Source organism: Convolutriloba macropyga, chromosome 2 (assembly GCF_964194025.1).
Source record: "Convolutriloba macropyga chromosome 2, txConMacr16.3, whole genome shotgun sequence".
In the NCBI taxonomy this organism is placed as follows: domain Eukaryota; kingdom Metazoa; phylum Xenacoelomorpha; order Acoela; family Convolutidae; genus Convolutriloba; species Convolutriloba macropyga.
In genome coordinates this window covers 13,531,971-13,549,316 of record NC_134469.1, presented here as the reverse complement: position 1 = coordinate 13,549,316, position 17,346 = coordinate 13,531,971, and the positions used below count along the sequence as shown (strand labels likewise).

Here is a 17,346-nt window from a genome sequence, read left to right as displayed (position 1 = left end):
ACAACATCAAAAACTTTTAGAATCATTTAGAATCGCAGCTCAGATTTCTTTGAATAAGATTTAATTATAAAAACCTGCGCATAAAAATAAATTCTATTTAAAATGATCTACAATATTAAAACAAAGGGAAGTTTCCAGTCAAACGACAGTGGAATAGAATTGAATTGCAGTGGGACGAATACAAAATAGCTCCTCCTCTCATCATTTGATAAACTTGATATAAATAACTGCCAGCAGAATGATCACTTCGAAGAGAATGATTCCCATGAGAAGCAGTTTGTTGGAGATCACTCTAAACAACAAACACTTCTTTGCAACATTAAATTTGACATCAGCATTCGGAGAGAACCGGAAATTACTGTAACAGAATCTCTACACAAGATAGGAGATGGACAGCCTATCTGTCTACTGAAAAAACTTGTAACTTAGGAATCCACTCCAAAAGATCAAATTATTATCAACTTATTATCGACATAAGTTAGAAGGCAAATTATTATTAACTGAGGAATCCCGTTGACCAAAAAATATGCCCGGTGAGTTCCATAAATGAAACTGAGGTAATGTTGGACCAGAACCCAATATTTTGAGGACGCCACAGAACAGTAGCTCTGCAATCAAAACAAAACATAAAGAGTCTTCTGAAAAACTGCAAAAGCTTTCATAGCATTGTTGTGGTCTCTGAACACAATTCCTCAATATTAAGAACATTGTCTCAATAATTTCGAGATAGAATCTTGAATTTTCCAAACTTTTGATGAAAATTATTTCAAGACCAGCCCACTGAAAATAGATATTCACTTTTAAAAATTAACACAAAACAAACCACAAATTAGAAAAATGTAGCTCAAGTAGTTCAAAACGTATCTGAAAAAAAAGAGTAAATTGCAGTGGTAGTTGAGCAATAGAATACCAAAATTCTGATAGCAACAACTGCAGAACTGAAATGATAAATTGACTGAAGCAGATAAACATAACCGACTAGTGTCGGTCAAACTGAATTAAAACGACGGCGAGCCTTTGAGAGTTTAACGGACGCAAACTTTAACCAGCTCACTAGGTGTCCAACAATTGACGTGACTCACCTTAATGACAACTAGTGCACCTACAAGCACTGCATTTGACGTGCAGCATGAAAGTATTTACAATTTTCCTTCTTTATCATACAAAATAAACAAAAGTCCTCACTAGTTTTATATTTAGATGCGAATTGATCTTGCTGTTATAGCTGCGTAATAGACTTTGCTCGGCAATTTATTTACGCGGGATCATGGTTCGCCGTTATCAACCGATCAGACTTTTTAAAAATAGTACTAGCGGTCCCACAAAATCAATAAGAAATTGAACACTTTCGGAAACTCCTTAAACGTAAATCACAATGTTTACTTCAATGCAGCACTCACTGAAAACTGCTTTACATACCATACTCAACTCATTGAAAATTTGTCTGCAGATTATCATATCTAAATGAGCGTATTGACTGAAAAAATCTTGACATCTAACTGAAAAAAAAACTAACTAAAAAGACATGAGTTCACACGGAAACGAACAATAAACGACATATCATTCCCCCTGAAACAGGTGGGGCGCCACTAATTTAGAGCCTCCTTCCAGACTGACGCAAATTAAAGAAACACAAAAAGATGAAAAACAGAGATGATTACAAAAATAGGAAATGGAAATAAAACGCAACAGAAAGAGACAAAGGAAGAAGAGAAAGTAAACGAAAATAAAACATAGCCGGAAGAATTGCGGGATTGACTCGATTAAGAAAACTGACCATCCTCACTGATTTGACGGACCTCCTTATTCGTTAAACAATACCGTTGGATGAAAACAAAGTTTACATGATGAAATTTAATGCCAAAAACTGATTAAGCATCTAATAAAATTTAACTTGCGACTCCTAATTATCTGTGAGCAAAAGAAGTTGCAATATAAGCATACAATTAGTTCGCACAAAACTTAGTACTTGAAAAACGATATTTACGGCTGACAAAAAGAAAACCAGGGGAAACGGAAAGTAAATGACGCAGGACAAAACAAAAAAATATTCTATAAAACTCCGAAGAACTGTCTACAAAACAAAAAAATGACACTTCCCAACCCTTAAACTGTAAAAACTTCAATTATTCCATCTGCTACATCAGTGACCAACCCAATATTGCGTAGATACATATTGAAAACCAATTTTAAAAAAAAGGTATGGAAAAAATACTGAAAATCAGAAAATTTGGTGAACTTATTTCAGTAAAAGTGCCCTGTCTACCTTTCAAGTGTCACTGAATAGTGACAACACCAGCAAAATTGGTCACAATAAAACATTATAAAGAAACATAGCCGTCAGATTGCCGGAAAAGCGCCGCGATAGACGCTTGGGGCCTTCCATGAATTGAAACAACTAAAGAGATTAGATAGACAGATCGACCACCAGTCCTTTAATAGACCACTAGACTTTATGGGTTAGCTTTGGACTTTCATTTTTATGCGACACATAAGCTGTATAAGGAGAAAGCCCTAATAGGGCTTTTGAAAATTAGGATCTTTTCCGTTTGTGCCCCCTCAACATAGTGGGCGCAAATTATATGCACCCCTCAGATGCAGGTGCAAAATTTTTTTACATAATGACTTACTATGTAATGGCAAGTGCTCTGTAACTGGGGGGCGCATAACGTACTGGGGGCAGAAACGGAGAAGATCCCAAAATTAATATTCGAAACCAAAAACTCAATGTTCATAAAATTTAAAGTTCCATAAGTGAGTTCAGAAGTCATTTTTTTGAGTGAGGTAGGTCATTGAAAACGTCTGTTGCGGCTGCTCAAGAATCTCAGCGGAACCCAACTTCGCGGCCTGGTTCTCGAGTTTTACGCCGGCCTGGTTCTTCACTCGGTTGCTATCGACTAACACTCGCGTAGTAACTATTAGTCGCTCAGTTGTAATAAAGGACTGTAACTTTAATTTTTTGTGATTGAAGTTAAGAAAATCCTTGGTGATAATCTATATCCAATCTCGTGCTGAAGTTTGTAAGGCTTCAGCCCAAAGCTAGTACTGTTGCTAACTTCTTGTTAAGAAAGCTCAACTAACTTATAACGCTCGAGATCTTAAGATCTAGCAAAACTTAGCGCAAAAGACTAAAGTTGATGAAGAATCAAATTATAGTCAATCTGAGAGCCAACTGCTCCTTATGACAGTTTCTAATGGTTCTAAATACAATACGGTTTCACTAATCAAACAATTGGGTTAAAGTAAATAATCAAATATTTATCATTTATAACATCATCATTACTTGTTTCTGATTGGTTAATCAAGAAAATGATTTATGTCATTGTTTACATAGTAAATGTCAAATTACCGCACTATTTGCTTTTGTTGACATAAGCACTGATGGTACATACGTAACTCTAAATGCCTCAAATGTATGACAAATGACCTTTAATAAACACTTAAGGGATCATAGAATTAACAATTTAGCAAAATTAACAATAAATGACAAAATATCCAAAAATGCACTTTTTGCACCATATAAGTGCTAATAGCATCACTTGTAGGTATGATGCAAGGATGTTCGTTGGGTCCATGGATAGCTTAGGGGTTACCCTAACCGTGTGCTAAACCCTTGGGTTGCTCAGGTTTTCCCTTCCCAAAATCGGGGGGGTGGACAAATTTTCGGTCCCAACTTGTAAAAATTTTCAGTTTTGACCTTTTTTGAGTTTTGGCAAAATTTCAAGTTTCTGAGCTTTGATTTCATTTCTGTTGGTCTGATGGCTCATGCTTCTGTTCACTAGTGGCGCCAACATCGTCGGCCCTGTTTTCGATCTCGGAAACACCATCGTAGAAGACTGGCGCCAATTTCACCACCGGCCTGTTGAATTCGCCATGTGCCATCTTGACTCTCGCTGATCGTACGACTCCATCGTTCCCTTTGAAGACTTGGATGACTCGTCCCATCTTGTACTCACATAGTTTCACTGACTCGTCTACCATCCAAACAAGTTCTCCTTCTTTCAGGTTTCTCACATGTTCCTTTGACCACTTTGACCTCTGATTCCATTGTGGAAGATATTCACGAGTCCATCTCTTCCAGATCATGTCCGCATATGCTTGAGCCGTTTTGAATGATTTTCTGAGATCATGGTAGCGTTCACTGGATGGCATAAATGGTGCACTTGCGTTTTCTCGTCCTAGCAGGAAGTGATTGGGTGTAAGAGCTGTCAAATCCTCTGGATCGTCACTTACTGCTGTCAGGGGTCTTGCGTTGAGAGTTTGCTCCACAAGACACATCGTTGTACTGAGTACCTCGTCTGTGAGGCTTCGGTTGTCCAAGATTGCAATCATCACTTTCTTGCAACTTTGAACCAGTCTTTCCCAGATTCCACCAAAGTGTGGCGCTCCAGGAGGGTTGAATTTCCCAACTATCTTTTTCTGAGCTAAGTCACTTTCAATCTTAGCTTTGTCCCATTCGTCCATGAATGCTTTGAGTTCCTTGGCTGCTCCAACGAAGTTCGTGCCGTTGTCGCTGATGATGGTACTTGGGTAGCCACGTCGTGCGATGAATCTTGTCACTGCCGCTAGACATGACTCGGTGTCCAATGACTGTGCAACTTCGATGTGTACTGCTCTGGTTGTCAGACAAGTGAAGAGGCAGCACCATCTCTTCAATGTACGTCGTAGGAACTTCACTTCTATGGGTCCGAAGTAGTCGACTCCGGTATGGGTGAATGGGAAAACATGTTCATCAAGTCGTTCTCGTGGTAGGTCCGCCATCGGTGGGTGGATTGGGTTGGCGTTCCTGTGTCTGCATTTGATGCATCTGGACTTGATTTTTCGTAACGCATTTCGTATTCCAATGATCCAGTATTCTTGTTGGAGCATGTTTCTCACGTATTCTGTGCCTTCATGTAGGTTGTCTCGATGTGCTTTCTCCAACAGAAGCTGTACTACTGGATGCTTTGCTGTCAACAGTATTGGATGTTTTGCATTGTAATCGAGGTTTGAATGCTTCAGTCGACCTTTCACTCGAATTGTTCCATCTTCCTCTATGAAGGTTGACAATTTGGCAATGTTTAAAACTTTGGAGATTTCTTTGCTGTTTGATATAGACTTCGAAACATTCGGGAAGCTTTCGTTTTGAACAAATCGAAACAGTATTTGCTCTGCTTGATGAATCTCGTCTGCTTTGAGGGGACCCTTCTGTTTTGTCTTGAACCTCATGCAATAGGCAATAAAGTTTCTAATTCGTTTGAAGGAACTGTATCGTCTCCAGTCAAATAGTTGCTCTAGTTTTGTTTCTGTTGCTACAGTACTCGTAACTTGCTCAGGTTCGAGTTCGTTCACTTGGCACCACGGCTTTGGCCACTTTTCTTCATCTGCCTGAAGCCATGCCGGCCCGTTTAGCCATGCGGACTCCTTGAGGCCTTCGATGGACATTCCTCGGGTTCCGATGTCGGCAGGGTTTTCAACACCTTTGACGTGTCTCCATTGATCCATCGATGAGTTTTCCAGTATTTCAGCTGCTCTGTTTGCAACGAATACTTGTTGTTTCTTGTGCGCTGCCTGTAGCCACTGTAGCACTGTTGATGAGTCGGTCCAATGATAGATTTTGCCGATTTTGACATCATGTTCATTGAGTACCTGCCTTCTGAGACGAACTCCGTAGACTGCGGCTTGAAGTTCTAATTTCGGTACCGTCATATGTCTGATGGGTGCCACACGGCATTTCCCTATTACATATGTCAGTTTTAGCGTTGCTTCATCTTGCAGATATGCCACGATGCACATCGCTTCCTCTGATGCATCTGTAAAAATGTGAAGTCTCAAATTTGAACATCCGTTTTCGAAATAAAGTCGATTTATCGACATCGTCCTTATTTCTCTCAACTCAGAGCACCAATCACTGAACAGTTTTGAGTGTTCTGCTGACAACTCTTTGTCCCATGCTTGTCCCATTTCTGCCCAAATGCTTTTGAGAAGAAATCGCATTCGTATGGTAAAAGGTGAACATATTCCAAGTGGGTCGAACACTGCTGAGACAAAGGATAGGACAATTCTCGGAGTTATTTTTGCTGGAACTTCTTGCTCAGTTCGACGACAGACAATGAGACTGTCTGTGTCCACATTCCAGTTGAGTCCTAGGATTGAAGATGATTGTGGTTCTGCTTCGAAAGTTATCACAACTTTCGTTGATCTGTCTGTCTCTGGAATGTGTGACTTGACTTCTTCGTCACTTGCTATCCATTTCGTCAACTTGAAACCACCTTTGATGAGGATGTCTCTGACTTTCTGATAAATTTCAATCGCTTCTTGAGGTGTTCTGACTGACTTGAGGAAGTCGTCCATGTAGAAGTTTCGCTGAACCACTTTGACAAGATTTTCGTCGTTGACTGCATTATCTTTCGCCACTTGGTGCAAGGCGTAATTTGCACAAGTCGGCGAGCTTTTCGCCCCAAAAACGTGTCGTGTGTACTCGTAGACTTCTATCCTCCGCTCTGGATCTTCTCTCCAGAGGAATCGTAAACATCGGCTGTCATCTTTTGGGACAGCTACTTGAAGAAACATTGCTTCTATGTCGGCTGATAAGGCTATTTGGTGTTCTCGCAAGCGAAAGATGATTCCGATCAAACTCTGCAGCAGGTCTGGCCCAGGTAGAAGTTTGTCGTTTAGGGCTACACCTTGATACTTCGCTGCTGCGTTGCACACTCTTCTGACTTTTTCGGGTTTGTGCGGGTTTATGACAGGATGATGTGGTAAATACCATTGCAGTTTGTCTTTGGTTTCATTCAGTTCAGCTTGATCTACTTTCCGAACGTATCCAGCGTTGACATCTGTGTCAATGGTTTCTTGGTAGCGCTTCTTTAGCGCCTCGTCTTTCTGCAGGCGTCGTTCTAAGGACTTGAGTTGCCCCATTGCAGAGTAGTTGTTTGGTAACTTCACTTCGTCCTCTCGCCACAGAAGTCCAACTTCGTATCTTTCACCATTGAATCGTGTTGTTTGTTCCAACGTCTTGATTGCTCGTTGTTCTTTTTTCGAATGTCCAGTGACATCGCAGTTTGAAGCATAGGACTCGATATTCCACCACTTACTCAACTGGTTTGCTAATTTGTCATCTGCAATTGATGTTGCTGTTGTGGCAAGAGTTGCTGCTTGCTTCGCTGGTAGGGGTCCACTTAAAGCCCAACCAATCTTTGATTTCACTGCCCATGGTGCAGTTTTGTCTTCTGACTTCTTGAATTCAAAAGGGTGATGAATGTCGTAGCAATCTTGTCCAAGAATCACTTGAACATCATTTAGATTGTAGCTTTGATCTGGCAAGTTCCTCAGGTGTGGGTAACGGTCTTTCAATTCTTGCAACTCTACAATCTGGTCACCCAATTTCAGTTTTTCGTGTACGTAGAACTGCACTGTTGTCAATGGTCGAGACTTCTCATGCGCTGAAACAGCTATTGGCACTATTTCAGTCTTTACATCCTGTGATCCATGGATCCCTGCTACTGATAGAGATGCTTTTCTGCTTTGGAGATGGAGTTTTGACACCACTGATTTGTCCACAAACGAGATTGAGGATCCTGAATCACACATTGCTAGTACATTTAGGCTTAAGTCTCTGTTAGTCAGCTTGATTCGTACCACTGGAAGTCCTCCTTGGGTGATGTTAGTTGCTACTGCCGTTGTAGCATCTGAGACATTCCTTGTAGTCTCCTTCTTCGGTAGTTCGCTGTGCAAAAGCCTGTTGTGCCGCCTTCCACAGCTGGGTACGCTGCAGGTCCTGCTTCTGCAGTCCTTCGACATATGACCTGGTTTCAAGCAATTGAAACACAGTCGGAACTTCTGGACATGCTCTCGTCGTTCATTTACTTTCAGTGACTTAAACTTTTCACACGTCCAAATAGGATGTTGCCCGTCTTTGAAGGGACATTCGAAATTCTTGGGTTTGCTTGACTCTTCAGCGTTTGAAGCAAAGGTACTCGTCTTCGGTTTATCACGGCTTTTAAATTTGTTTCTGTCAAACGACGAGTTTGTCTGTGCTAACAAATTCTCATGAATTGTAGCTTTGGAGGCAAGCCACTCTTTGAAAATAATCAGGTTACCTCTCAGTAGTCGACGATCTTGCATATACTGCAACCACTGTTCTCTCAGTTGCGGAGAAAGTTTTCTGGTTGTCGAACTTAGCACTGCTTCTGCTTCTAGGTCTGATGTGTATCCAAGTTGGGTCAAGGTGTTCACCACATTTGTAACCACATTTGCGAATTTGACAATGCTCGTAGAATCGTCATGTCGAACTGGAGGATGAGTTAGTATTTTCTTGAATTGCGCGTTGACGATGAAATCTGATCTTCCATACTTCTCACAGAGTATATCCCAAGCATGATAGTATGATTGCGAGCTGAATCCCATTCCCGATATTGCTGCTTTTGCTTGACCCGTGAGACTGGTCTTGAGGTATTGCATCTTTTCTGTATCGCTGATTGGCTTTTGATGAACAACAACATCAAAAAGACCTGACCACTCTGGCCACTCCAGAGGATCTCCTGAAAACTCAGTCAGTTTTAGTTTTGGCAAGCCGCTGGCACCACTGCTTGGTACTGGTTGGTAGATCACTTGGGGAGTGGTGTGATTCATTGTGCTCCTGTTTCTGCTCTCGGCAGACCTGTTCCGAAAGTTGTTATTGGGACTCTGACTCCTGTTTCTGTATTGAACTGCTGACGTTCGCTGCTGCTGAAACGTCGTCCTTGTCAACGGCGGTGCTGGTGGGTCCGTTACTCTAATTGATTTACGGACTTCTGGTTTCTTGAGAATGCTCGGTTCTGTTAGTTGGGTTGAGAAAAGCCTTTCGCCTGGGTGGAACAGTGGGGTAGTTTTCGGGTAGGTGCTGAAACGTTTGTCAGCTCTGTCCTTAGTGACATTCGTTGGAGGGTCGATAACAACATTTGGAGATAGTGGTCGTTGAGGGACAGACTGTTGAGCCCCTGCTTCTGTCCACCTCTCTATTCTTTCTTGATTTCGTTTTGATCCAACACTTTCTATCTCATCTGCCACTGATCCGGATGCTCTTGAGCTTCCTTTGGTCAGCTCAAGTTTCAGACGTCTTTGTTCTTCTTCTTCCTCTGCTTTCCTTCTTTCGTTTTCAAGAGCTCGCTCATGCTGTCGAAAACGCAGTTCGTCTTCTTGCTGTTGCATCCTCAGACGTAACTCTTGCTCTTGTTGCTGCTGTTGCTGTTGTAAACGTAACTCTTCTTCCTGGCGACGAAGTTCTATTTCCTCACGCTCTTGCTTTAACTCCAACTGGCGCTCTCGCAGTCGCTGCTCTGTTTCTTTCTTTGCTCTTAGGTTTTCGAGCTCCATTTCTTCAATCTGTCGCCTTCTCGATGATCGCGAGTTGGCGATACTGGGTTGCTTTCTGTTTCCATGTGTAGCAGAACGCTTGGAAGAGACCTCGGCGTTCTCCTCAGCATTTTCTATTGCTCCATTACCGGTATCAATTACAGTTTCGTCGTTTGGGTCTTTGTCACCAGCCGATGTAGTTGACACTAAAGATGTTTGATTTCCACAATCCTTGCTGAACCTGTACTGGTTGATCAGGTCTTGATATTGACTTCTCGTTTTACTGAAATTCGCAAACCCATCGGGACAACCTTCTGTATTCAATATTCGAAGAGCTTCTGCGTAAATTTCATCTAGCTTTTCTAATAATCGTTCCATCTGATCACACAGTATCTGTCTTTCGGAGTCGCTTAAATTTTCTGATTTCAATTTCTTTTCGAGTTCTCCCAATTCGTGCTCAATTAGATTAGCATCTTTCCATAATTTGTACCATCGCAATGTGTATTTCCGGTAATCGACGACTACTGCGCGACAATCTTCAATATCTTGGAGATCTGGTATTTTGTCAACTACCCATCTCAAAACTTTTTTCTTTTCTTCTAACATACGCTTGGTGTCATTGTCAAAGTTTTCAAAATACTTTGGTTTTAATAGTAACCTCTGCTGTTGTCGGTTGTCTTCCAAGTCGTCGTACGTCCTGAAGAAACATCGATAAGCACTTTTGGCTGTCATTGTTTTGTTTTGTGTTAGGTAGCCTTCTAGCTCGTTGAGGTGTCTGGAGAAGGACTTGAGTAGGTCAGCTTGCTCTTTCTCTAACGTCTTGAGTTGACCACTCGCCTTCCAATCAGCTGTCTTCCAGTGTCTGTTGGGACTTTTGCTGGCCATCGTTGCTGATTTTGTTTTGGTCCACCAGGTTGAATCGAAGATTCCTTTCTGTTCGTGTCACTGCTGTTGATGTGGTCCGGGTCGGCGGACCAAATGTTGCGGCTGCTCAAGAATCTCAGCGGAACCCAACTTCGCGGCCTGGTTCTCGAGTTTTACGCCGGCCTGGTTCTTCACTCGGTTGCTATCGACTAACACTCGCGTAGTAACTATTAGTCGCTCAGTTGTAATAAAGGACTGTAACTTTAATTTTTTGTGATTGAAGTTAAGAAAATCCTTGGTGATAATCTATATCCAATCTCGTGCTGAAGTTTGTAAGGCTTCAGCCCAAAGCTAGTACTGTTGCTAACTTCTTGTTAAGAAAGCTCAACTAACTTATAACGCTCGAGATCTTAAGATCTAGCAAAACTTAGCGCAAAAGACTAAAGTTGATGAAGAATCAAATTATAGTCAATCTGAGAGCCAACTGCTCCTTATGACAGTTTCTAATGGTTCTAAATACAATACGGTTTCACTAATCAAACAATTAGGTTAAAGTAAATAATCAAATATTTATCATTTATAACATCATCATTACTTGTTTCTGATTGGTTAATCAAGAAAATGATTTATGTCATTGTTTACATAGTAAATGTCAAATTACCGCACTATTTGCTTTTGTTGACATAAGCACTGATGGTACATACGTAACTCTAAATGCCTCAAATGTATGACAAATGACCTTTAATAAACACTTAAGGGATCATAGAATTAACAATTTAGCAAAATTAACAATAAATGACAAAATATCCAAAAATGCACTTTTTGCACCATATAAGTGCTAATAGCATCACTTGTAGGTATGATGCAAGGATGTTCGTTGGGTCCATGGATAGCTTAGGGGTTACCCTAACCGTGTGCTAAACCCTTGGGTTGCTCAGGTTTTCCCTTCCCAAAATCGGGGGGGGGGGTGGACAAATTTTCGGTCCCAACTTGTAAAAATTTTCAGTTTTGACCTTTTTTGAGTTTTGGCAAAATTTCAAGTTTCTGAGTTTTGATTTCATTTCTGTTGGTCTGATGGCTCATGCTTCTGTTCACTAGTGGCGCCAACAACGTCAATTCCAAGAAGTCCGGGTAAGACGAAATAAAAATCTGTTAGACGGAGTAAAAAACATAGCAGGACAAGTCCTTAAATATAATTCATAGAAATGAATGAAAAACTTAGAAGTACTCTACCTGACCAGCAGATCAATTGAACAATGCCAGCCAAAGCACAAACAAAATCATCTAAAAAAATTGAGAAACAAACAAACTAAACAAAAATATAATCATTGCTAAAACTTTAAATCTTTTACCCCTAAGGAAAAATTTGATCCCTATAAATATACCCATTTCAATAATATGTTAAAAACTAATTTTTGTTTCTGAAATTGCTGCTGTATTACATCTGCAAGGCCTGAAAAATTTCACTGGCCCTTGAAGATCGATTAACTCGAAAATGCCCTAAATTTTTTTTAATTGAAATTGCAATATTTAATGAAATTTTGCAGAAAACTGTAATATTAATATCTGAAAAGTCATTTCTGTGTCTCTTGAGGGTATCCAGTAACCCAATTCAAAGCCCTTCAAAAATAATTGGTTCAAAGATCGATAGGCAATAATTTTTATAAAAAATTTCAAATTTTGAAAAAAAACAGAAATTCGTACTTTAAGTGTTGAAAGCATTCAATTGCCCCCTAGCAACTATTTAATAAAATACTATCAAACACTGTTTGAGACTAGATGCCATGTAGGCAAGAAAAACTGAATGAAAATGTTTCGAAAAAAAATTGCAAATTTTATCTGAAAATTATTAAAATTTAAAAGGTTACAACAAATCCTTTGAAATTAACAACCATGCAGTAAATTTTTCAGGCCGTGAAACACGTTTTCTGGCACTTGAGAATGGACAAACATCAAAAAATTCACAAAAGCTTTAGGAAACCTTAAAAAAAACTGCAGAACTTATAAAAATTGCTAAAATTCGAGACATTAAAGTGTTGAAAACCAATCCATTATTACTAGAACTATACAGTGCGCTATTATCAACCTTTAGCTGGAAAACCTCAAAAAATGACAAGATTTAAAAAAAACTCGAAAATTGCAAAAATTATTATTTTGCATGTTTGTGTTTGTAGTACCAAATCATATAGCTCAGACAATAGTCATAACGAGTACTTTTGTTTCGAAAAAGGCCTTCATCAACTTTTAAAAACTTCAACCTAAGACTAATCAACAAACAATTTTTTAAAAAAATGACAAAAAACATGGAAAATTGCACCACTTTGAGCCCAAAAACACATAAAAATGACCTTTTAACCTTAAATTAGGGCCATTCCAGCAGTTGCACCACTCTAAGCACTTGAAGGACTACTAAAGCCCACTTTGGGCCTCTAATGAAACTTAATGCCCCCTGGACTTTACCTGTTTATCCCGTTTTGAAAGATCAAGGCCATTGAAAAATGTGTGAACACATCTTAAAAAAAACAGCGCCCCAATACAATTCAAAATCTTTGAGTTGTAAAAAAAATTAGGAGCGCTATAACAGCCGCCAGGAATTGAGGACGCGGCTATTAAAAACTACAGCGAGAACAAGAGAATTCGAGGAAAAGCGAAAAATTTGAAAAATAGACAATTGGCAAAAAAAATGCTCAAAATTACTTGATTTTCCTTGACAAAATCAACTCAAAATTAAAATTATGCAAATTGAGAGACCACCATAATTGCTAGCAAAATTAATTTCAGCCCGAAAACTCCCAAAAAAACATGAAAACTCCCAAAATCGAAGAATACGAAAAGTACTGAAAAAAGCTTAAAACAAGGCGAAATGGTAAAAACAGCTTATAATTTACGCTAAATAGGTAATATTTCAGATGGTCAAAAATGTTTCCAAACGCACTATTGCTAGTTTCGATAATATAGAGAGAGCCTTTTAACAATGTTGACTTCTTCCTACTGAAATCAAAAATCATCAAAACGTGTGAAAAAATCTTTTTAGCGTCCCTGAAAAAAGTGCAGAAAATTAAATTGTTTAATTCAATTTATTTTAATAAGAAAAAATGCTAATGAAACCTCATTGAGAACATTAATACCACTCAAATGAGAGAGCAACTCTTCTTCGCGCAACGCAAACCATGACAAAACGCTATACATTGTAGCAAAAAAAAGAATTTCGAATTTTGATCAATCAATTTTCTTAAAGCTTGCACTCACCTCCGTTGCATTGTATTCAGCAGTTTTCTGGATTTTGAGAGTTCAGCCTTAGTCTCGTCCAGCTGAAAAATATATGCCTGTATAAACAATCGGAAACAATACAACTGGTCGTCAAAGATTTTAATAAACCGCTTCTTATCAAAAAGTTCACTTTGAAAAATAATGAAGATCTTAAATTAGTTTATTGAAAATTATTTCCACGCATTATTTGTATACTAGAGTTAAGTTCAAATGTTTTAAATGCGCGATACAGTCAAAATCGGTCCACATGCAGTATTTTAAAACGAATAAGCGTTAATAAAACGTATATGACCAAAATAAGGTAAAAAGGGAGACGAAACCTTTCGGCTAGTCCTTTGCAGCTGTTCCCTCTGCGTGCCCAACTCTCCAAGTATCTCCACCCCAATTTCCTCATTCTCAGCTGCCACTCTCTGTGTCCTGAGTACACTCTCACTCGCCCTGTTCAACACATCTGTCCCAAACATCACCTGTTGCCTCTGGCGCTCCTCCAGTGTCTGCAAACATAGTTTTTTTCTAATTAGCTGCATAAATATTCGATATAAAAAATGAAATATTCGGATCAATTCACCAGGTATAGTCTGTCGAGAAATTGCATGGGGTTTAGTATTTAAGTAATGATATTTCAGGTTCGGTGATTGTGGCTCATTTTTACTGGCTTATTTTTGCTGATCAATCGATGCAAAAATTTGCACTCCATTTCAGTAGACGCCATGGGGAGTTAAGCATTTTCCTTATTTCCTATCAATTTATCCAATAGATTAATGAATGGTACTCACGGCAATGTCGGCCCTGGGATCATAGATGCTGCTGCTGCCTGGATACCCACCACCTCTGGCAATACTTTGATTCGTCCGCACAGACTTCTGAAACAGTCAATTCACTTCAGTATACCTTAGACAAAGACGACGTTTGCACAAATCTGCGCACACAATTTTGCATTTAAATATTTCAGAATGTTGAACGAAGCTTCATAGAAATTGAAAAAGGTGCCAAGATCTTGTGCACAAAAGACGCAAGAAGATAGTCTGAGAAACTTACCACTTCCCTGTTGATCGTATCGACATCTCTCTGCAATGAGCGTAACTTAGCATTCATCATTGTTCGGAACTCTGCTGGTGCAACCGATACCTCACGTTCCATCCCTTGAAGCTGGAAAAACATTCAAGTCAAGTCCATTTAACACCTGTTGACAATGTAAGTGTCCTATATGCTCGAATAATTTAAGTGTGAGTAAGAAATTTGATAACCATATATAGCCCTGCAAATCAAGAGTAATTTAACAATACTTTCAGCACTTCCTTTTGTGTCCATTGACTGTTTCTGACCCTTGAATGTTCCTTATATTTCTGATTAATAAAGCTCGCATGATCCTTTTTTATAGAACGTAAGTAGTAGACATACGCGTCTTACTGATAATACAGGGGGGGGGGGCATTACTTGTTTTAAGATAGGCAATACCATATAAGGAAATATACAGGGGGACATTTCCGAATGACATTTTGGGACGATTCCAAAAATTTTCTGGGACATTTCCTTTAATATGTCTACTACTACCGTAACTAAACCCATATTTAAGCATATACAATGCATCAAAAATTTGTTTCAAAGAAATTTCACGGTTTTAATAAAGAGTGAAACGATCCAAAGATGATTTTGAATGAACATTTTCCCCAAAATGAAAAATACAAAAAATAGGAAGCATAGTCCCTACAGATGCGCTCAATCTTAATGCAATTGAAAACAAATATTATTTCAAATATTTTGTGGTTTTCACAAATAAAGCATTTTTAATCGAAAGCTTTAACAACAGTAACTGAAGGAGGGCAATAAAAATGTATTAAGCAATGAATGCAGTTATTATAAATTTCGGAAAGAAAAAAATGAAAATAACCATAAGCAGGCTTTTCTATTTGGTTTCAAGTCGTGGAGCTATACCGGTGTAGCCTGCCCTCGACTAAAAAAATAATGGTTTTTTTAAAAAGCTGCAGCATTACTTTAAATTGAAGCAGTGCCTCAACTATCATTTGTCCTCTTTACTTCGATATTTTAGCGCAAAACGGCGACAAAAAATTTCATGTCTTTGAAAAAGTTACTTCAGCTTGAGTTATATTTAACATCAGACCTTTTATTTTTTCCCAAAAGCCGACAGCATTGCACTGAAAATTGCAATACGTTTAAGTTTCTCTTATAAGCTAGTTTTGTTTAACCCCAAGAAAAATTTAGATATCGAACATTTATAAGACTTTCAACAGCAGTTTATACTGGTGACATAATCATACAAGTTGGTAAATTTAGAATCTGATACAAGAATTTGTGACCATCTTAGTTCCTCGGGCATACAATTGAGTCCCTAAAATCTGAATAAATCAAAGAAAAATAATGAACAAATTCTCAAGAAATTCTGTTTTTCTGAAGACGGTGTAATTTTTTATAACTTTGAAACAATAAGAAAGAAATAGATAGAATTTGTTTACCATGATTGCCGAGTTTATCTGCTTGAGACTGCCTTTACTTGGTTATTCAGCGTTCCAGCTATGAGGTTTTCAAAAGCATATTAAAAACCGTTTTGTTGGGAAGATGTATGTAAGAAAATCATACATCTTCCCAACAAACGGTTTTTAATATGCTTGTGAAAACCTCATAGCTGCAACGCTGAAAAACCAAGTAAAGGCAGTCTCAAGCAGATAAACTCGACAATCGTGTTAAATAATTTCTATCTATTTCTCTCTTATTGTTTCAAAGCTATAAAAAAATTTCACCGTCTTCAGAAAAAGCTAATCGGATGTACTTCGGATTGAGTATAGAAAAAAATGCATGAAAAACCATTACAACAAAGATCGGATATGTTAAAACAATCCCTTCATGGTTTCAAAGCACACTTCTCAACAAATTATAAAAGGCACTTTACATCATCTAGCCAAAATATTGACAAAAACTGATTTGATTTTTCCTTCGAGAATGTGCTGCTCTTTGGTTTCCTTTGAATCTATCCCTTGGATTGATCTGCTCGTGCCTTCATCAGTAGCTTTTAAAACAGCAGCTAAAAACATTTCAAAACTGCCTAAATTCTCAATGTCTAAAAATATGATGTTTTAATACCAATAACTAAAAATTTGTGACGTCCGACTAGCAGCATCAGCACAAATGTTTCCACAAAACTTTTATTATCCTAATTTCTCAAATGAGTTTTAGCATGTAAAGTATTACACGGCACATTTCAAATCTGCTTCAAATCTGCAGTAAGTCATTTTGTACGCTAACAACACTATGAGACTCTAAATTGGATGTGAAATTATCTTCGTAGTTTTCTGTTTTTCATAACAGTGTCAATAATTCAAGTTGGCTTCAATTTATTCAAAAGGTCCACAATAATGTTGAACATGGTCAAAATTCGTGGTAAAATTCGGCAGTCACATTTTTTCCAAACGAAAACTGAAATTTTATGTAGTTAAATTCTATGCTTAAAGAGCTTCAAAATGATACCACGCCTGTACATCTGGAAAGCCATTCAAACGTCAATAATTTTCTCAACAAAAGAAAGAGGCTAGCATACAATTCACATTTTTTTCTAAACTAAATTGGGGCAACACTAAATTGAGTTTCTAACTAGCCGGAGGAAGTTAAAATAGTCAGTTCATCAATAACTGATGAAACCAATCTGATGCTGAGGCGTCCAAAATTGTCGCCAAACTTACATTTCGATAAGCTGATTCAATGCTCCTCTCCGTTTCCGCTAAGAGTCGTTCGCTCTCCTCATTTGAGGTCTGGGCTGACTTGAGCTTACGCGACACTCTGTTCTTGTAGTCAACCACAAAAGAGCCCACTGTTTCCTTCAGACGCTCAAACGTCTCTGATGACATGATTAACTGGATTTCTCTGTCAAACTTAGATCTGAAA

General features: G+C 38.7%; 2 protein-coding genes across 3 annotated transcripts in view; both read right to left on the bottom strand.

Moving 5' to 3' along the window:
• LOC142356726 (S-formylglutathione hydrolase-like) overlaps positions 1-17,346 on the bottom strand; it is a 341,513-nt gene that overhangs the window by 12,268 nt on the left and 311,899 nt on the right. The window lies entirely within an intron of this gene.
• On the bottom strand, positions 74-17,336 carry LOC142356745 (vesicle transport through interaction with t-SNAREs homolog 1B-like). The gene is made up of 6 exons (XM_075408548.1): positions 17,145-17,336; positions 14,488-14,598; positions 14,226-14,312; positions 13,770-13,943; positions 13,429-13,490; positions 74-292 (listed from the first exon to the last, which is right to left on the bottom strand). Exons 1-6 carry the CDS (start codon positions 17,307-17,309, stop codon positions 202-204), a joined length of 690 nt encoding a protein of 229 aa, XP_075264663.1. The 5' UTR covers positions 17,310-17,336; the 3' UTR covers positions 74-201.